The following is a 22,793-nucleotide window of genomic DNA, read 5'->3' as shown; positions in this document are numbered from 1 at the left end:
TTATTTTGTGGCTTCTGCTATCTGTCCATATCGGTCACCGCCCTGTCCCTGAGATCACTTCCCGTGCTGCACTCCCAAGTGTCACTGTCACAACAGGTTATAGAACAAATTCCAACACTACACGAAGTGACAAGGCAAAACGGAAGTCTTTCACTACTACCCTCATCAGGTCTGACAGATGTGTTTAAACCCCTGGATAACCCCTTCTTAAGTGAACAGAGCGCCATGTAAACTAAAATCATATACTCACCTTCCGGGCCGGCACCATTCCAGTGATGGCGCTGCTGTGCCTGCCAGTTCACGCATTGTTATGTCACATACTGTTTGCACTACTGTCAGTAAACGGCTGCTGGTGGGATGCACTTAAAGGGAATCTGTCACCCATATTTAGTGATATCATGTAAAGATATGCACCTTTGAGGCATAAATACCTTTTTTAGCTTGTTGGTGATGCATGCAAATCGCCGCGGTCCGGTCCGATGGGCGTGGCTTAATGGTCTTCTCCCCCCCACCTCCTCGGCCTGCTTCACGTAATCTTCGTCTGTGAATGCCACAGACGCCGTTGGTTTCCGCAATGTAAAGGCCCCCGGCACCTGCGCAGTATGTTTTGCCCAACTGTGGGCGAAGCATAAAATCGCTACTGCGCAAGCGCCGGTATTTTCCAGCGCGATCTATGCCCCGAAAGTGTGTCCTGCATGTGAAGACTTCCGGGGCATAGACCGTGCTGGAAAATACGGGCGCTTGCGCAGTAGCGATCATATGCTTCGCCCACAGTTGGGCAAAGCATACTGCATAGGCGCCGGGGGCCTTTACATTGCGCAAGCGCGGAAACCAACGGCGTCTGTGGTATTCACAGACGAAGATTACGTGAAGCAAGCCGAGGACGGAGGGGGGAGACCACTAAGCCACGCCCATTGGACCGGACCGCAGCGATTTGCATGCATCACCAACAAGCTAAAAAAGGTATTTATGCAAAGGTGCGGGATCAGGGGGAATAAAAAATCCTAATAGAATCCTTATGGGACGCACAATTTAGTGATATCTTTACATGATATCACTAAATATGGGTGACAGATTCCCTTTAACAATGTCACGCAAGCACCGACAGACACAGTGCCCGACATACCTGGAATGACGCAAGTTCAGGGGGTCTGAATGTGCATATTTTATTTTACACAAGACACTGTTTCATTTAAGTAAATTATGGACAAACCCATTTAATATCGTATGCAGTTTGTATTGTGAAATCTGAAGTCAGACTCACTTTACCCACAACTTAAAGGGAAGGTGCCATCAAAAAAATTTTTTTTCCAGTAATTAAAAAAATGTAAAGAGTTAATGTTTAAAATTTCTTAAAAATATTATCATTTGTTTATAATTTAGTATAATATAAAAAAATAATTTTAAAAGGATTGGTATTTCCACATTTTAACACTAGGGGGAGCAGCTACTGAAAGGTAACAAAAAACTAATGTACAACTAGCTCACATTACTGCCCTGCAGTAATTATGGGCGGAGTCTGCTGACATGGGTGTGATGTCACTCCTCTCCTCCCCTTCTGGGTGTTTGCTAAGTGATAAGAGAGGATGACATTTAGGAACAATGTTGGTGACTGCAAAGTTATACTGACAAGTAGACAGTCACCGAGTATAGCAGGCAGCAAGGATTCTGGGAGCACAGAGTATTTCAGGAGAGCAGTGTGCTGGTCTATGGGGGGGCACCCTGTTGGGTGCCAGGGATTGTACATAGAGCGCTGTGTTTTATACACATGGATGGACCGTCTGCTTGTCTGCGCCACAGAAATCCAGGAAACATTTCTGCTGATTGATGGCCGTTTCTGATCCAGACTTTACATGCAAAGACCCCATTCCCCTCCTCAGATCCTGTCCTGGCGATGTGCGAAAGCGAGGCGACAGGCGCAGTCCGGGGTGACGCTGGGAACCAGGATGGGGGGGAATGTAGCCATACAGTAACCATAAAAATGAGACCCCTCTCTTCAGCTGCCTCACCAGCCCTCCCTGACTGCACCTATTACCCCTGACCCGTGTGCTCAGCCAGAACCACCCCAGAATGGGTCCCCTTTCTGCAGATAATACTGCCATAGTGTTCACACATAATACCGCCATATAGATCACACATAAAACCAGCAGGGTGACAGCAGCACAGAGTATTTCAGGATAGCAGTAACACACAGGATAAGATTAGATACACGGCTCAGCAGACAGTATCACACGGGATAGGATTAGATACACGGCTCAGCAGACAGTATCACACGGGATAGGATTAGATACACGGCTCAGCAGACAGTATCACAGGATAGGATTAGATACACAGATCAGCAGACAGTATCACATGGGATAGGATTAGATACACGGCTCAGCAAACAGTATCACACAGGATAGGATTAGATACACGGCTCAGCAAACAGTATCACACAGGATAGGATTAGATACACGGCTCAGCAGAAAGTATCACACAGGATAGGGTTAGATACACAGCTCAGCACACAGTATCACACAGGATAGGATTAGATACACGGCTCTACTTACAGTATCACACAGGATAGGATTAGATACACGGCTCAGCAGTATCACACAGGATAGGATTAGATACACGGCTCAGCAGTATCACACAGGATAGGATTAGATACACGGCTCAGCAGTATCACACAGGATAGGATTAGATACATGACTCAGCAGACAGTATCACACAGGAGAGGATTAGATACACAGACAATAGGACTTAGCTGTGCAGCAGACTCCTCACTCCCCACAGATGCAGGAGCTGAGACAACCCACTGGTGTGTGAGAGGAGCATTCACTGGTCAGCTGCTGCCTCTTCACCCTCCCACCTCCTCCATAATTACTTCACTGTGCTGCTCCTTTCTTCCCTCCTGCCTTCTGTTCTCGGTCTTTTCCTATAACCGCGCGGCTCCTGCGATTATTGGGGGAAAGTGGAGTTCACAAATTCACTGTGGGCTCCATAACAATGGCGCCAATCTCCTCGCCCTGCTGTGATGTGGGCAGCCCAGACCACAGCAGGGAGCATCTCAATGCAACGTATAGGGTCGGCGACTCGGCAAGCGATTGCTGTCTCCTATGCCAATGGCAGCCATATTTGCAAAGTGTAATGTTCTCATGTTCTCTTACCCTCCTGCAAAGCAAAATGGCCGCGCCCAGTGTCTGCAAAAATAATTAATAATAAAAAAAAAAATAAAGTTAAAAAATTTAATTTTGTATTAAAAATTAATTGATTATATAAATAATCATTTTTAATGCAAAAAAAAATTGCGGCACCTTCCCTTTAAATGACCAATTCAAGAAAAAACATGGAGAACCAAAGGCATTTTTGTCATATCACAAGATTTTATTAACCCCTTCACCCCCAAGGGTGGTTTGCACGTTCATAACCGGGCCAATTTTTACAATTCTGACCACTGTACCTTTATGAGGTCATAACTCTGGAACGCTTCCATGGATCCCGGTGATTCTGACATTGTTTTCTCGTGACATATTGTACTTCATGTTAGTGGTAAAATTTCATTCAAATAACTTGCGTTTATTTGTGAGAAAAACGGAAATTTGGCGAAAATTTTGAAAATTTCGCAATTTTCCAACTTTGAATTTTTATGCCCTTAAATCACAGAGATACGGCACACAAAAAACTTGATAACTAACATTTCCCACATGTTTACTTTACATAAGCACAATTTTGGAACCAAAATTTTTTTTTGTTAGAAAGTTATAATGGTTAAAAGTTGACCAGCGATTTCTCATTTTTACAACACCATTTTATTTTTAGGACCACATCACATTTGAAGCCACTTTGAGGGGTCTATATGATAGAAAATACCCAAAAGTGACACCATTCTAAAAACTGCACCCCTTAAGGTGCTCAAAACCACATTCAAGAAGTTTATTAACCCTTTAGGTGCGTCACAGGAATTTTTTTGAATATTTAAAAAAAAATGAACATCTAACTTTTTTTCATAAAAAAAATAATTCAGGTTCAATTTTTTTTATTTTACCAAGGGTAACAGGAGAAATTGGACTGCAAAAGTTATTGTGCAATTTGTCCTGAGTACGCAGAGACCTGATATGTGGGGGGGAACGACTGTTTCGGCGCATGGCAGAGCTCAGAATGGAAGGAGCGCCATTTGACTTTTTCAATGCAAAATTTGCTGGAATTCAGATTGGACGCCATGTCACGTTTGGAGAGTCCCTGATGTACCTAAACAGTGGAAACCCCCTATAAGTGACCCCATTTTGGAAACTAGACCCCCCAAGGAACTTATCTAGATATGTGGTGAGAACTTTGAACCCACAAGAGCTTTACAAAAGATTATAACGTACAGCGGTACAATTAAAAAATCATATTTTTTCCACAAAAATGATCTTTTCACCCCAATTTTAATTTTCCCAAGGGTAACAGGACCCTAAAAGTTATTGTGCAATTTGTCCTGAGTACGCTGATACCCCACATGTGGGGGTAAATCACTATTTGGGCGCATGGCAGAGCTCGGAAGGGAAGCAGCGCCATTTGACGTTTTTGGCTGGAATTGAGATCGGACACCATGTCGCGTTTGGAAAACACCTGATGTACCAAAACAGTGGAAACCCCCCACAAATGACACCATTTTGGAAACTAGATCCCCTAAGGAACTTATCTAGATGTGTGGTGAGAACTTTGAACCCCCATGGGCTTCACAGAAGTTTATAACATAAAGCCATACAATTAAAAAATCATATTTTTTCCACAAAAATGATCTTTTCACCCTCAATTCTTATTTTTCCAAGGGTAACAGGACCCTAAAAATTATTGTGCAATTTGTCCTGAGTACGCCGATACCCCACATGTGGGGGTAAACCACTATTTGGGCGCATGGCAGAGCTCGGAAGGGAAGCAGCGCCATTTGACGTTTTTGGCTGGAATTGAGATCGGACACCATGTCGCGTTTGGAAAACTCCTGATGTACCAAAACAGTGGAAACCCCCCACAAATGACACCATTTTGGAAACTAGACCCCCTAAGGAACTTATCTAGATGTGTGGTGAGCACTTTGAACCCCCCAGTGCTTCACAGAAGTTTATAACGCCCGGGCGTGAAAATAAAAAATTCGTATTTTTTCCACAAACATGATCTTTTAGTCACCATTTTTTTATTTTCCCAAGGGTACCAGGAGAAATTGGACCTTAAAAGTTGTTGTCCAATTTGTCCTGAGTATGCTGATACCCCATATTTGGGAGAAAACTACTGTATGGGCACACGTCGGGGCTCGGAAGGGAAGTAGTGACGTTTTGGAATGCAGACTTTGATGGAATGGTCTGCGGGTGTCATGTGCGTTTGGAGAGCCCCTGATGTACCTAAACTATTGAAACTCCCCACAAGTGACCCCATTTTGGACACTAGACCCCCCACGGAACTTATCTAGATGTGTGGTGAGCACTTTGAACCCCCAAGTGCTTCACAGAAGTTTATAACACTCGGACGTGAAAATAAAAAAATCATTTTTTTCCACAAAAATGATATTTTTGCCCCCAATTTTTTATTTTCCTAAGGGTAACAGAAGAAATTGGACCCCAAAAATTGTTTTGCAATTTGTCCTGAGTAGGCTGATACCCTACATGTGGGGGTAAAACACTGTTTGGGCGCATGGCAGAGCTTGGAAGGGAAGGAGCACCATTTGACTTTTTCAACTGAGAATTGGCTGGAATTGAGATCAGACGCCATGTTGCATTTGGAGAGCCCCTGATGTGCCCAAACAGTGGAAACCTCCAATTCTAACTCCAACCCGAACCCCAACATGCCCCTAGCCCTAACCCTAGCCCTAACCCTAGCCCTAACCCTAACCTAGCCCTAACCCTAACCCTAGCCCTAACCCTACCCCAACACACCCCTAGCCCTAACCCTAGCCCTAACCCTAATGGAAAAAATGGAAATAAATACATTTTTTTTATTTTATTATTTTTCCCTAACTAAGGGGGTGATAACGGGGGGTTTGATTTACTATTTATGGTGGTTTTTATTTTTGGCAGCTGTCGCACGCTAAAAGACGCTTTTTATTGTAAAAAGTTTTTGCATCACCACATATTGAGAGCTATAATTTTTCCGTATTTTGACCCACCGGGTCATGTGAGGTCTTATTTTTTGCAGGACGAGTTGACGTTTTTATTGGTACCATTTTCGGGCACGTGAAATTTTTTGATCGCTTTTTATTCCGATTTTTGGGACGCAGAATGAAGAAAAACCAGCGTTTCATGAATTTCTTTTGGGGGGGTGCGTTTACACCGTTCCGCGTGCGGTAAAATTGATAAAGCGGTTTTATTCTTCGGGTCAGTACGGTTACAGCGATACCTCATTTAGGTCGTTTTTTTATGTTTTTGTCGGTTTTATGCAATGAAAACTATTTTATATAAAAAATAATTATTTTTGCATCGCTTTATTCTGCGAGCTATAACTTTTTTATTTTTTCGCTGATGATGCTGTGTGGCGGCTCGTTTTTTGCAAGACAAGATGACGTTTTCAGCGGTACCATGGATATTTATATGCATCTTTTTGATCGCGCGTTATTACACTTTTTGTTTGGCGGTATGATAATAAATAATTATTTTTTGCTTCGTTTTTTATTTTTATTTTTTAAGGGGTTCGCTAAAGGGGTTAACTAATGGGACAGTTTTATAGGGCGGGTCATTACGGACACGGCGATACCTAATATGTGTACTTTTATTGTTTTTTTTTTATTATTTCCAAAAAATGGATTTATTGGGGGAATATTTTTTTTTTTCTAATTTATTTGGCGATTTTTTTTTAATTATTTTTACACTTTTTTTATTTTTTTTTTTACTTTATTAAATAGTCCCAGGTGGGACATCACTGTCCTGTGACAGATCGCTGACACAGGCACTGCAGAAGGCTTCCTCATGCCTGCGCTTTGCAGGCACTGAGGAAGCCAGCTTCCTCAGGCCCCCGTCGCCATCTTGGATTCGGGGGCCTGGAGGAAAGGAGTCCCCCGCAGCAGCGCTGCACATTGCGCTGCCGTGGGGGGGCTCAGGGAAGCACGGAGGGAGCCCCCTCCCTGCCGATGCTTCCCTTTAACTCCCGGTACACCGCGATCATGTTTGATCGCGGTGTGCAAGGGGTTAACGTGTCGGGGGCGGTCCGTGACCGCCCCTGAAACATTGTGCCGGGTGTCAGCTGTGATAATCAGCTGACACCCGGCCGCGATCAGCGGCGCTCACCACGTGGGCGCCGCTGATCGCGCCCGACATACTATCCCGTCCATGGGCATAGGGGCCCAGGTCCCATGGACGGGATATACCGTCGGATGTCAGGAAGGGGTTAATATCATAACTCAGGACCGTTCTGGATTCAGCCGGACAGTCCTTAAATTGGGGATCTGTCAACCAGCAGGACGGTTGGGGGCATGTCCCAACTTAAATTGTATTTGTTTCCTCAGGATACAGATACAGACTAATATAATGGTGGAGCAGGGAACTGCTATGAGATCCCTACTCCACCATTTTGACTAGGTAGAGACGGAAAGGTCTGCAAGATCATTTAGGTCACATAACTGAGCAACAGCGACCGTCTCTAAAGCAGAAGAGCAGGAATATGAACACAGCACACAGCCAAGAAGGATGCTTGTGTGGGGGCAAATGTGAAGACTTCAAACTGTGTCAGGGGGGACTGTGGGGGGCATCATACTGTCTAGAAGGTGTGGGGACATCATACTGTCTAGAAGGTGTGGGGGGCATCATACTGTGTAGAAGGTGTGGGGGCATCATACTGTGTAGAAGGTGTGGGGGACATCATACTGTGTAGAAGGTGTGGAGACATCATACTGTGTAGAAGGTGTGGGGGCATCATACTGTGTAGAAGGTGTGGGGGACATCATACTGTGTAGAAGGTGTGGAGACATCATACTGTGTAGGTGTGGGGGGCATCATACTGTGTAGAAGGTGTGGGGGGCATCATACTGTGTAGAAGGTGTGGGGGTCATCATACTGTGTAGAAGGTGTGGGGACATCATACTGTCTAGAAGGTGTGGGGGGCATCATACTGTGTAGAAGGTGTGGGGACATCATACTGTGTAGAAGGTGTAGAGACATCATACTGTGTAGGTGTGGGGGGCATCATACTGTGTAGAAGGTGTGGGGGGCATCATACTGTGTAGAAGGTGTGGGGGACATCAAACTGTGTAGAAGGTGTGGGGACATCATACTGTGTAGAAGGTGTGGGGACATCATACTGTGTAGAAGGTGTGGGGGGCATCATACTGTCTAGAAGGTGTGGGGGACATCATACTGTGTAGAAGGTGTGGGGGACATCATACTGTGTAGAAGGTGTGGAGACATCATACTGTGTAGAAGGTGTGGGGACATCATACTGTCTAGAAGGTGTGGGGGGCATCATACTGTGTAGAAGGTGTGGGGGCATCATACTGTGTAGAAGGTGTGGGGGACATCATACTGTGTAGAAGGTGTGGAGACATCATACTGTGTAGAAGGTGTGGGGGACATCATATTGTGTAGAAGGTGTGGGGGCATCATACTGTGTAGAAGGTGTGGGGGGCATCAAACTGTGTAGAAGGTGTGGGGGGCATCATACTGTCTAGAAGGTGTGGGGGGCATCATACTGTCTAGAAGGTGTGGGGGGCATCATACTGTCTAGAAGGTGTGGGGACATCATACTGTCTAGAAGGTGTGGGGACATCATACTGTGTAGAAGGTGTGGGGGGCATCATACTGTGTAGAAGGTGTGGGGGGAATCATACTGTCTAGAAGGTGTGGGGACATCATACTGTGTAGAAGGTGTGGGGGCATCATACTGTGTAGAAGGTGTGGGGGGCATCATACTGTCTAGAAGGTGTGGGGGGCATCATACTGTGAAGAACGTGTGGGGGACATCAAACTGTGTAGAATTTGTGGGGGGAATCATACTGTCTAGAAGGTGTGGGGACATCATACTGTGTAGAAGGTGTGGGGGGCATCATACTGTCTAGAAGGTGTGGGGGACATCATACTGTCTAGAAGGTGTGGGGACATCATACTGTCTAGAAGGTGTGGGGACATCATACTGTCTAGAAGGTGTGGGGGGCATCATACTGTGTAGAAGGTGTGGGGGGCATCATACTGTGTAGAAGGTGTGGGGGACATCATACTGTGTAGAAGGTGTGGGGGACATCATACTGTGTAGAAGGTGTGGGGGGCATCATACTGTGTAGAAGGTGTGGGGGGCATCATACTGTGAAGGTGTGGGGGGCATCAAACTGTGTAGAAGGTGTGGGGGGCATCATACTGTCTAGAAGGTGTGGGGGGCATCATACTGTCTAGAAGGTGTGGGGGGCATCATACTGTCTAGAAGGTGTGGGGACATCATACTGTGTAGAAGGTGTGGGGGGCATCATACTGTATGGGGGAAAGTGTTGGAGCATCATACTGTGAGGAAGGGTGCTGTTTGGGCAACAAATTGTGTGGGAGAGACACTGTGGGTATTCTACTGTGCATAGGGTGTTGTAGAGACATCATACTGCTTTGGGGGAGTGCACTGCAAGAGAATCGTATTGTGTGGGAACAACATACTGGGTGGGAAGCACCGTGAGAGCATCATACTCTTAGGCCTGGGTCACACTTGCGTGTGCAATGCGAGAAACTCACACGAGTCTCTCACATCAATACCCGACACTGCCGCCGGGACCGGAGCGCTCAGCTACATAGAAAGACATGCAGCCGCACACTCCGGTCCCGAGTGCCGGCGGCAGTGCCGGGTATTGATGCTCGAGTTTCTCGCATTGCACACGCAAGTCTGACTACGGCCTTATTCTTAGGGAAATAATTAACATACGTTTTAAGAGTTTTAACAAAGCCTATCAATAAAGAAGTTTGCATTCATGGAGTGCTGGAATTATAGAATATTTATTGTTTGTATTTTGGAGTCAGCAAGACGTCTAGAGCATCCAAAATTTAAGAAGAAACAGATTCACCTTCTGTGGTGAAGTACACAGTGGAGTTTTCTTTTCATATATATTTATGATATACAAGTCCTCGTACAGCTGTGTCGGAGGAAAAATATGGAACTTTAAAAAAGGAGAGAAAAAACTAAAGTGCAAAAGTGGAAAAATAGTCCTATCATAAATGGGTTGTGTGCAGTTTCAATTAAAACAATTCAGTATTTTTTTATTATTTAATTTTATATTTTATGTATTATTATATATATTTATTATTATATATATTATTATAGTGCCATTTATTCCATGGTGCTTTACATGTAAGGACGGGTATACATAATAAATACAAGTACAGTAATCTTAAATACAAGTCACGACTGGTACAGGAGGAGAGAGGACCTCGCAATTTTTATAATAAATTCCGTAAAAAATAAGCTGTGGTTTACAGTTGGTTCTTTTTCCTTAAAGTGATAGCGCCATCTACAGGATGATTTCTCTGTGTTTGCTGATTGCAATAAAGTTACATGTGTACAAAGGCAGGTTACTGGAGAGGTCACTTCCTTTGCCATTCACAACAGTCACTGTCATAATAGGCGGCACTGAAGTCTTCCAACACGGCACAGAATGACAGAACAGGCAGGAAATACGAGATCGCAGCTTGTGCGGTTGCTATGAGCACAGATAATACTGGGACGTGAAAGGGTTGTATATAAATAAAGGGGAAAGGCTGAGATAAGAATGCACAAGAGCAAACTGCTTTTCGTTCTGGCCGAGACTTTCTTCAGCTATGGGTCTTCTCCTGAGCACCCTCCATCAAGCCCTGATGAAGTTCACAGGCTATGAGGCACGGATCTTACTGTTAGGTCTGGATGCTGCTGGGAAGACAACCATCCTGTACAAGCTGAAGCTGAACGAGACGGTCACTACAATCCCTACCGTTGGTTTCAATGTAGAGACTGTGGAACCCATCCGTAACGTCAAATTCACTGTGTGGGACGTGGGCGGTCAGGACAAGATCAGAACCCTGTGGAAATATTACTATCAAAACACAGACGGACTGATATTTGTGGTGGACAGTGCTGACCCTGAGAGGTTTGAGGAGGCCAGGGCAGAGCTCATCGCCATCCTGGAGACGGATGAAATGAGAGGAGTCCCCTTCGTGGTGATGGCCAATAAGCAAGATCTACCCCGTGCCAAGCAACCAGGAGAAATGTGCGAAGAGCTTGGGCTAAGGAAGATACGAGGACACCATTGGCATGTCCAAGGATGTTGTGCCACCACTGGGGACGGACTTGTCGAAGGGCTGGAGATACTCACTGACTTGGTGAAACAATTTAAGAAGAAATAATCATTTTGATCATATCAACATTGTATATCAATATCTGTCATGTGGATGAAAATCTTCTAATTTCACATCAATGTAAAACCGCATGAATGTTACCATACTTTCACTCCCGAATTCAAATCTTCTTCTGATATAAATGAATGTAACTGTTTAATGTAAAAATCTGAATTGAAAACATTACCGGGACTATAACACCTGTGCGCGGTGTGACCGAGCATCACAGAACTGCAAAGACCACTGCAAGAGGGAGTGGTATTACGTAACAGAAATACCTTATAGCATTCCTGGCACTTCTAGTTCTTGTCTTACTATTTGCATGTAATTTTATAAATAAATCATATAATCTAGATGATAACATTATAGATGAAAATTGTTATTGCCTTTTTTTTTATCTAACCAAACATATCCGAAAATATTAGAGTTGTTTTACTTATTAATATATGTTATAGATAGATGGTAGATACATACACCGTGTGCCAAAATACATGCAAACATTTTATATATGAATTTTAAATGGAATTATTGTTAAAATAGACTGTAAAATTGGGGTACTTCATGCACAAATTGGCCAACATCATGTGTGCCCACCAGCCATGACAAGGCAATATATTTTTGCATATACCTCGGTGCACACAATGTATGCTGCAATCTTCAGTTTACATGTGCTTCATTCTGTTAGGTCATGTTGCTCAGTTTTTGTTTCTTTGAAACTAGATATATTTATAGATAGATAGATAGAAAAAAATAGAGCACCACCTGAACAATTGCAATAGTTGTGTGCAAGGCTTCACAGGTACATATCAGTCCTTATACTACAAAAATCAAAGAAGCAGCACACCATCATTTTAGTGAGTGCAAAAAAAAAGCTATTTTAATAGCCCTTATGTGCATAACGTTTAGGCTCTGTGTGTGAGCCTTTTTCTAGATAGGTAGATATGGGATAGCGAGATATGAGATAGATCAATAGAGAAATAAGGGATATAAGATAGATAGATAGATAGATAGATAGATAGATAGATAGATAGATAGATAGATAGATAGATAGATATGAGAATGATAGATAGACAAATAGATAGATATGAGATAGATAGATAGATAGATAGATAGATAGATAGATAGATAGATAGATAGATAGATATGTGGTAGATAGATAGAGAAATAGGGGATAGATATGAGATAGATAGATATGAGATAGATAGATAGATATGAGATAGATAGATAAATATGTGGTAGTTAGATAGATATGAGATAGATATGAGATTGATAGATAGACAGATAGATAGAGATATGGCATAGATATTAGATAGATATGAGATAGGTAGATATGAGATAGATATATAGAGAAATATGGGATAGATATGAATTAGATAGATAGATAGATAGATATAGACAAAAAGGAACACAGCAGCACATGTGCATAAATCTAGGCCATGTGAAAATACAGAAAAACATTAAAAACATTAAATTTAGCAAAATTTTCCCAAAAACTTATTTTCCCCCCAAAAATTTTTTACTTACAGTAATATATGAAAAAATGAAGGTTCATTTTTGTCTATATTATGCAGTTTTCGCAGCTTGCACGTGTTCACACTAGGAGATGCTGATTGTTTTTTTTGGCTTAGATAGATAAATAGATATGAGATTGATAGATAGATATGAGATAGATATGAGCAGCGTCGGACTGGAGTACCTAGGTCACACCAGAGAAAAATCATTCTTGGGACCCACCATCAAACCTCCCAACTTTTGAAGAAGGGAAAATGGGACAAAGGCTGCGGCACGCTGCGGCAAATTGTGGGTCACAATCGACCACACCCATTTCACAATTAGCCACACCCAGGTCCACACCCCAACTGCACCCATTTAGCACTGCTGATCATACTGACTGGTACTGAGGGCAGAGAGGTTGTCATTATGGGCACAGTGGCTGGTATTGTGGACACAGTGGCTGGTACTGTGGGCACACTGACTGGTACTGAGGAAAAGAAAGAAAGAACTGAGAGAGAAAAAAGAAAACAGAGAGAGAGAAAGAACAGAGAAAGAAACAGAGAGAGAAAGAAAGAACAGAGAGAAAGAAAGAACAGATAGAGAGAAAGAAAGAAGGGAAAGAAAGAAAAGAGAGAGAAAGAAAGAAAGAATCGAGAGGGAGAGAAAGAACAGAGAGAGAAAGAAAGAGGGGAAATAAATAAAGAACAGAGAGAAAGAAAGAACAGATAGAGAAAGAAAGATATGAATTAGATAGATAGATAGATAGATAGATAGATATAGACAAAAAGGAACACAGCAGCACATGTGCATGAATCTAGGCCATGTGAAAACACAGAAAAACATAAAAAACATTCAATTTAGCAAAATTTTCCCAAAAATTTATTTTCCCCCAAAAAATTTTTTACTTACAGTAATATATGAAAAAATGAAGGTTCATTTTTGTCTATATTATGCAGTTTTCGCAGCTTGCACGTGTTCACTCTAGGAGATGCTGATTGTTTTTTTTGGCTTAGATAGATAAATAGATATGAGATTGATAGATAGATATGAGATAGATATGAGCAGCGTCGGACTGGAGTACCTAGGTCACACCAGAGAAAAATCATTCTTGGGGCCCACCATCATACCTCCCAACTTTTGAAGGGAAAATGGGACAAAGGCTGCGGCACGCTGCGAAAATTTTAGGTCACACTTGACCACACCCATTTCACAATTAGCCACACCCAGGTCCACACCCCAACTGCACCCATTTAGCACTGCTGATCATACTGACTGGTACTGAGGGCAGAGAGGTTGGCATTATGGGCACAGTGGCTGGTATTGTGGGCACACTGACTGGTACTGAGGAAAAGAAAGAAAGAACTGAGAGAAAAAAGAAAACAGAGAGAAAGAAAGAAAGAAAGAAAGGAGAGAAAGAAAGAACAGAGAAAGAAAGAACAGAGAGAGAAAGAAAGAAACAGAGAAAGAAAGAGGGGAAAGAAAGAACAGAGAGAAAGAAAACAGAGAGAAAGAAAGAACAGATAGAAAGAAAGAAGGGAAAGAAAGAAAAGAGAGAAAGAAAGAAAGAAAGAAAGAAAGAAAGAAAGAAAGAAAGAAAGAAAGAAAGAAAAAAGAAAGAAAGAATAGAGAGGGAGAGAAAGAACAGAGAGAGAAAGAAAGAACAGAGAGAGAGAGAAAGAAAGAACAGAGAGAAAGAAAAAAGAAAGATTAGAGAGAGAAAGAACAGAGAGAAAGAAAGAGGGTGAAATAAAGAACAGAAAGAGAGAGTAAAAGAAGAGAGATAAATAAAGAACAGAGAAAGAAAGAACAGAAAGAAACAAAGAAAGAACAGAGAAAGAAAGAACAGAAAGAAAGAAACAACAGAGAGAAAGAAAGAACAGAGAGAGAGAAAGAAAGAACACACGTGGCTCCGCTCCACACACCCCATACACATGCAGCTCCGCTCCGTACACCTGGTACACACATGGCTCCACTCGTAAACCTCAAACACACATGGCTCCGCTCCGTACACACACGGCTCAGCTTCGTACACTTCGTATACACAGGGCTCTGTTTCGTACACACGCGGCTCCACTCTGTACACCCCGTACACACACACGGCTCTGTACACTTTATACACACAGGGCTCCGTTCCGTACACCTCGTACACACACGGCACTGCTCCATACACCTTGTACACACGTGACTCCGCTCCGCACACCCCGTACCCACACACGGCTCTATACACTTCATTTACACAGGGCTCCGTTCCGTACACCTTGTACACACACGACTCCGCTCCGTACACATGTGGCTCCGCTCCGTACACCTCGCACACACATGGCTCTGCGCTGTACACCTTGCATACACAGGGCTCCGTTCCGTACACCTCGCACACACACGGCTCCGCTCCATACACCTCGTACACACATGGCTCCGCTCTGTACACCTCATAAACACATGGCTCCGCTCCGTACACCTCGTACAAATATGGCTCTGCTCCGCACACCTCGTACAAACAAGGCTCTGCTCCGCACACCTCGTACACACACAGCTCTGCTACATCCACACTGTAAACCCCTCTTGACCCCACACATAAACTTTCCCTCATCCAGCAACATGACAACCAGCACAGCAATGTCCTGCATACTCTGAGGCCCCTGATCATGTGACCCCTGACTCCACCCCCCGTGACCTCATCACAGGTCATGTGCGCATAGAACAGCCCAGAGACGTCATTGCTGGGATTTATAGGATGATGTGGAAATGGCTGGCACAGTGCTCTCAGCTGGATGAGTGGAGTTTGTGCCTAGTCTAGGAGTTGTGCCCAGTCGCCGGTGTGCCTGACATCTGCACACTGCATGCTGGAACAGTTGTAGGCAATATTGACATGCAGGGCAGGGCAGGGACTAATGAAGGAGGCAGGAGATGGGGTGTCCCAGTGCCTCAGTCCGACCCTGACTTAGATCCTGACCAACTAGCTACGGCATTTTGGCAATGCCCACCATAGTGACTGGGCCGATCTGCTGCCTTGGGCCGAATTCTCATACAACAACCATTTGAGTGAATCTTCTGCCAAATCTCTGTATTTTGTGGACTATGGGAAAAACTCCAGTATTCCGTTCCCTTTTTCCTCTTCCTCTGATATTTCTGCTGCGGAATCTCATCAGGGGCTTTTCTAAAATATGGGAGGACACCAAGTCCTCCTTACTCAAGTTCTCTGAATTGATTAAAAAAAACGCAGACAAGAGACATCTGGATCTACCTCTGTTTTGTCCTGGGCAGAGGCGTAGGTAGGGTTTCAGCTTGGGGGGGCGAAAAATCCGAGTTGGCCCCTAACCAGGAAATCCTGACTACGACTACGGTGGTGCACCCTAATTGTGAGTATAGAGGAACATCAGCAGATGACTGCTCTGAGCTTGAAAATAAATCTATATACAAAAATGAACACTGATACTATATGGGGACCATATCATGGTAGATACCAGTCCTGCAGATCATATAAGAGATCACAGTACAGTTATAGATTGTGACTTACAGGTGATGTTCTTTCTGGTGGACTTTTGCACTCTTTTCCATCTGGCCCAGACCGACATGACAACTTCTCCAACCAGCACTCGTCTGCAGAGATTACAACAACACATCTGACTTCTCACATTTCCTGCACCGTTCATATCTATGCCCAACCTGTGCAAACTACCCATTCTGGGGATACTATTGAAGAGAAATAGCGCCATAGTGCATTATCCAGTGTAGGTATATCAATTTAAAAATAATACACTCACCAGATGGAGCTTGTAATAAGCATGGAGGATTCGCTGCTGCAGAAACCACAGATCCACGAGGGACCGACGTAGAAGATGCAGGATTGGAAAAAAAGTGGTCAGACAATCCGCGCTGCGAATCACTATGAACAATTATTATTACAGTGGTCTTTATTCGACACGTTTCCAAGTTTCACAAAACTCCTTCCTCAGGAAAAAACACTGTTCATAGTGATTCGCAACGCGGATTGTCTGACCACTTTTTTTCCTATGCTGCATCAACTACCCATTCTGCTGATACCCCAACACTGAGCTGCAGCTGCCATATGTGTCCTACAGCACCTGCTGTGTGGTACAATGACAGCTCCTCTTACAGCCCCACATAATACTGCCACCAATGAGCCCCTTACATTGTAATAATGACACCTTTGTGCTCTCTAGATAGTAAAATTCCCCCCTAAAAATATTAATGCCCTGTGCTAGTGCCCTCCACTTTTTATCCCTAAAAAGTAATACCCAATATTCAACTTTGATGGGCACAATACTCTGAGTGCCCCTATAACAATAATGCTTCTTAAGTGCCCACTTTATTATCACAGATTCGAGCAGGTGGTCATGTCATGACTCTTTCGGCTTCTCTCAATTCTGTTCTATTGAGAGAAATCAAACCTTTCTTGTCGACACATGCCAGTAGCAAATGTGGGGATCCATGACCGCCCGATAACGCCAGTGATATTTGGGGCTTAGGCAGCAGGCACTCTCCTGTCATGATTTGGCAGTCTGCAGTCACATAAAGTGACAGCAGACATTTATTCCAAGCCATAATTAACTTTAGAATAATAAATTGCTTATTAAATTATTAAAGCTCCACTCCAGCTGGGGTTATTTTTTCACTGCTGGAGTGGTGCTTTAACCCCTTACCTACATTGGACGTACTATTCCGTCCATGTGACCTGGGACCTAAGTCCCAAGGACGGAACAGTACGTCCAGCGCGATCAGGGACGCTCATGGGGTAAGCGCCACTGATCGCGGCTGAGTGTTAGCTGATTATCACAGCTGACACCCGGCACTATGTGTCAGGGGCGGTCAAAGACCGCCCCCGGCACATTAACCCCCGACACAGTGCGATCAAACATGATTGCAGTGTACCGGGGGCACAGGGAAGAATCGCGCAGCGAGGGGGCTCCCTGTGCACTTCTCTGACAAATCCGGAGCGACGCGGGCTCCCAGATCCACTATGCTGAAAGCAGGCAAGGAGGAAGCCTGCAGCAGCACCTGTCAGATCGCTGATCTGACACAGCGCTGTTCTAAGTGACACAAGACAGTGATGTCCCCCCCCGGGACAAAGTAATAAAGTAAAACAGAAAAAAAAAATAATAATTTTAAAAAAATTCCTAAATAAATTAAAAAAATATATTCCCTAATAAATGCTTTTTTCTAAATAAATAAAAAAACTATAAAAGTACACATATTTAGTATCGCCATGCCCGTAACGACCCACCCTATAAAACTGTCCCACTAGTAAACCCCTTTAGTGAACCGCCTCAAAAAAAGAAAGCAAAAAACAATGCTTTATCATCATACCACTGAACAAAAAGTGCAATAACGCGTGATAAAAAAGACAGATAGACAGATATGAATAAACATGGTACCGCTGAAACCGTCATCTTGTCCCACAAAAAATGAGCCGTGATACAGCATCATCAGCAAAAAAATAAGAAGTTATAGCTCGCAGAATAAAGCGATGCAAAAATAATTATTTTTTATATAAAATTGGTTTTATTATATAAAAGCGCCAAAGCATAAAAAAAAGATATAAATGAGGTATCGCTGTAATCATACTGACCCGAAGAATAGAACCCCTTTATCAATTTTACCACACGCGGAACGGTGTAAACGCACCACCCAAAAGAAATTCATGAAATGCTGTTTTCTTGTTCATTCTGTGTCCCAAAAATCAGAATAAAAAGCGATCAAAAAAGTCACGTGCCCAAAAATGGTACCAATAAAAACGTCAACTCGTCCCGCAAAAAAAAAGACCCCACATGACTCTGTGGGTCAAAATAGGGAAAAATTATAGCTGTGAAAATGTGATGATGCAAAAACTATTTTTACAATAAAAAGCATCTTTTAGCGTATGACAGCTGCCAAACATAAAGACCCGATAAAAATAGTAAATCAAACCCCCTTTATCACCTCCTTAGTTAGGGAAAAATAATAAAATTAAAAAAAATCAATTTATTTCCATTTTCCCATTAGGGCTAGGTTTAGGACTAGGGCTGATATCAGGGTTAGGGGTGTGTTGGGGTTAGGGTTGGATTTAGAATTGGGGGGTTTCCACTGTTTGGGCACATCAGGGGCTCTCCAAACGCAACATGGCATCTGATCTCAATTCCAGCCAATTCTGCGGTGAAAAAGTCAAACGGTGCTCCTCCACTTCCAAGATCTGCCATGCACCCAAACAGTGGTTTACTCCTACATATGGGGTACCAGCGTACTCAGGACAAATTGGACAACAACTTTTGGGGTCCAATTTCTACTGTTACCCTTGAGAAAATAAAAAATTAGGGGCAAAAATATCATTTTTGTGGAAACAAATATCATTTTATTTATTTGTATGGCTTTACGTTATAAAGTTCTGTGAAGCACTTGGGGGTTCAAAGTGCTAACCACACATCTAGATAAGTTCCCTGGGGGGGTCTAGTTTCCAAAATGGTGTCACTTGTGGGGGGTTTCCACAGTTTAGGCACATCAGGGACTCTCCAAATGCGACATGACACTCGCAGACCATTCCATCAAAGTCTGCATTCCAAAACGTCACTACTTCCCTTCCGAGCCCCGACGTGTGCCCAAACAGTGGTTTACCCCACATATGGGGTATCAGCATGCTCAGGACAAATTGAACAACAACTTTTGTGGTCCAATTTCTCCTGTTACCCTTGGTAAAATAAAAAAAATTGGGGACTAAAAGGTCATGTTTGTGGAAAAAATATGATTTTTTTATTTTCACGCCTGGGCGTTATAAAGTTCTGTGAAGCACTGGGGGGTTCAAAGTGCTCACCACACATCTAGACAAGTTCCTTGTGGGGTCTAGTTTCCAAAATGGGGTCACTTGTTGGGGATTTCCACAGTTTAGGCACATCAGGGACTCTCCAAATGCGACATGACACCTGCAGACCATTCCATCAAAGTCTGCATTCCAAAACGTCACTACTTCCCTTCCGAGCCCCGACGTGTGCGCATACAATAGTTTTCTCCCACATATGGGGTATCAGCGTACTCAGGACAAATTGGACAACATCTTTTGGGGTCCAATTTATCCTGTTACCCTTGGGAAAATAAAAAAAATTGGAGACTAAAAGGTCATGTTTGCTGAAAAAATTTGATTTTTTAATTTTCACGCCCGGGCGTTATAAACTTCTGTGAAGTACTTGGGGGTTCAAAGTGCTCACCACACATCTAGATAAGTTACTTGGGGGTCTAGTTTCCAAAATAGTGTGATTTGTGGAGGGTTTCCACTGTTTAGGCACATAAGAGTCTCTCCAAATGCAACATGGCGTCCAATCTCCAGCCAAAAAAGTCAAATGGCGCTGCTTCCCTTCCGAGCTCTGCCATGCGCCCAAATAGTGGTTTACCCCCACATATGGGGTATCAGCGTACTCAGGGCAAAACAATTACTTTTGGGGTCCCGTTTCTCTTTGGAAAATAAAAATTGGGGGTGAAAAGATCATTTTTGTGGAAAAAATATGATTTTTTAATTTTACGGCTTTACGTTATAAATTTATGTGAAGCCCATGGGGATTCAAAGTTCTCACCACAAATCTAGATAAGTTCCTTGGGAGGGTTTAGTTTCCAAAATAGGGTCACTTGTGGGGAGTTTCCACTGTTTAGGCACATCAGGGGCTCTCCAAAAGTGACATGGCTCCAGATCTCAATTCCAGACAATTTTGCGTTGAAAAAGTCAAACGGTGCTCCTTCCCTTCTGAGCTCTGCCATGCGCCCAAACAGTGGTTGCCCCCCACATATCAGGTATCAGCATACTCAGAACAAATTGCACAATAACTTTTGCAGTCCAATTTCTCCTGTTGTCCTTGGTAAAATAAAAGAGTTGGACCTGAAGTAATTTTTTTTGTGAAAAAAAAAGTTAAATGTTCATTTTTTTTTTAAGCATTCAAAAAATTCCTGTGAAGCACCTGAAGGGTTAATAAACTTCTTGAATGTGGTTTTGAGCACCTTGAGGGGTGCAGTTTTCAGAATGGTGTCCCTTTTGGGTATTTTCTATCATATAGACCTCTCAAAGTGACTTCAAATGTGAACTTCATCTGCTCCTGAAGTCTACTAACCTCCCTAAATCTGACATTTCCCTCTCCGTGCGTGGCACCATAATAACACCCCTGCAGCACTGTCTGGGCGTTATGTTTGACACCAATCATGTCCCATATACAATCTCTTGCCAGCTCTTGCCGCTAACACCTAAAGAACATTTCCAGAATTCACCCTTTTCTCACCATGGAAACCACAAAAACACTCACTGTCGCATTGATCCACTCCTGCCTGGACTACTGCAACGTACTATTAATTTGCCTCCCCGTCACTCGACTTTCCCCTCTCCAGTCCATACTTAATGCAGCAGCCAGGGTCATCTATCTTGCTAATCGATGCTCAGATGCGTCCACTCTTCGCCAATCATTACACTGGCTGCCCATTCATTATAGGATCCAATTCAAAGTACTTGTTCTCACCCACAAAGCTCTCCACAGTGCGGCACCCCACTACATCTCCTCCCTCATTTCTGTCTATCGGCCTAGCCGACCGCTGCGCTCTGCAAAAGACTTTTGACTAACCTCTGCACTAATCCACACCTCCCACTCCTGACTCCAAGACTTCTCCCGCGCTGCACCAATCCTCTGTAATGCTCTACCCCAAGAAATTAGGACTATCCACAATTTGCACAGTTTTTGGCGCTCCCTCAAAACACATCTGTTCAGAGCAGCCTATCACATTCACTAATCAAATTCATTTTATGTGTAAGTTTGCATGTGTAGTCCATTCACTATCTCTATCCCCCACCTTCTCAAGATGGCTGGATCATCATTGTAAATACATCATTGTAAATACACACCTGTACTTTGCATCTCCCCCACCTCATTGTAGATTGTAAGCTCTCATGAGCAGGGTCATCTTATTTTACTGTTAATGTTGTTACTTATGACTTGTGTTTTGAAACTGTTAAACTGTAAAGCACTGCGGAATATGTTGGCGCTATATAAATAAAGATTATTATTATGTGGTCCCTAAAAATAAAATGGTGTTGTAAAAATGAGAAATCGCTGGTCTACTTTTAACCCTTATAACTTCCTAACAAAAACAAATTTTGGTTCCAAAATCATGCTAATGTAAAGTAAACATGTGGGAAATGTTACTTATTAAGTTTTTTGTGTGCCGTATCTCTGTGATTTAAGGGCATAAAAATTCAAAGTTGGAAAATTGTAAAATTTTCTAAATTTTCGCCAAATTTCAATTTTTTTCACAAATAAACGCAAGTTATATGAATGAAATTTTACCACTAACATGAAGTACAATATGTCACAAGAAAACAATGTCAGAATCACCGGGATCCATGGAAGCGTTCCAGAGTTATTACCTCATAAAGGGACAGTTGTCAGAATTGTAAAAATTGGCCCGGGCATTAACATGCAAACTACCCTTGGGAGTAAAGGGGTTAAGCGTAAGTCCCCTGCCCCGAACATATACTCATCCTCTGGCGTATTTACCATTTTTTGGCACTGCTCCAGTCCAGCGGCTCCATCTTGTGAGCACAGCTTCTGACTGGCCAAAAATTAGACGTTACGTCACAAGCGCTCAATGTAAGTCTAAGAAAGACAGAAAAAGGCAAGAACAAGACCTGAATGGGGCTCTCAGACTCACTTTGATTAGAGACCTCTGCGCCACTCCATGAAACACTGGAGCAGTGGACAGGTCACAAACTGCCGGAGATGGAGCCGAGCGGCGGCGAAAACAGATGAAAACGCCGGAAGGTGAGTATCAGACAGTCGGTAGAGGACTTGGATTTAAGTGGCACCACTCCAGCGGTGAAATAAAAAAAATGCTGGAGTGGTGCTTTAAAGGGAATCTGTTACCCTCTGGGACGTGTATGACCTATTAATATGGGCATACAGGTAATAGAAATATTACACTGGTCCTATCTATCTGCCTCATATTAATGGTCTTGTGGCGCCCCTGAGGGTTCAGTCGCCACAGAGGTGCTGC

The 22,793-nt window shown here is 43.3% G+C and overlaps 2 protein-coding genes across 8 annotated transcripts in view; one reads left to right on the top strand and one right to left on the bottom strand.

Moving 5' to 3' along the window:
- LOC141086512 (uncharacterized) overlaps window positions 1–22,793 on the bottom strand; it is a 59,854-nt gene that overhangs the window by 10,826 nt on the left and 26,235 nt on the right. For 2 of the 7 annotated variants that reach the window (XM_073572634.1, XM_073572638.1), the window contains exon 1: window positions 2,550–2,811. The exons of 4 other annotated variants lie outside the window; for them this stretch is intronic. The gene's annotated coding sequence lies outside the window, so the exon portion shown is untranslated. Of the gene's footprint in view, window positions 1–2,549; window positions 2,812–2,866; window positions 3,057–22,793 lie in introns of those variants that run through there. One more of the 7 variants, XM_073572636.1, reaches the window with a different exon arrangement.
- On the top strand, window positions 10,685–11,661 carry LOC141086510 (uncharacterized). Its single transcript, XM_073572630.1, is given in 2 exon segments — window positions 10,685–10,732; window positions 10,734–11,661. Coding segments are annotated over 2 exon segments (609 nt in total). The 3' UTR covers window positions 11,295–11,661.

The sequence above is a fragment of the Dendrobates tinctorius genome, unplaced genomic scaffold, assembly GCF_039654945.1.
Source record: "Dendrobates tinctorius isolate UK_male_01 unplaced genomic scaffold, ASM3965494v1 ptg000032l, whole genome shotgun sequence".
Classification (NCBI taxonomy): Eukaryota; Metazoa; Chordata; class Amphibia; order Anura; family Dendrobatidae; genus Dendrobates; species Dendrobates tinctorius.
This window is presented reverse-complemented; position numbering and strand designations above follow the sequence as displayed.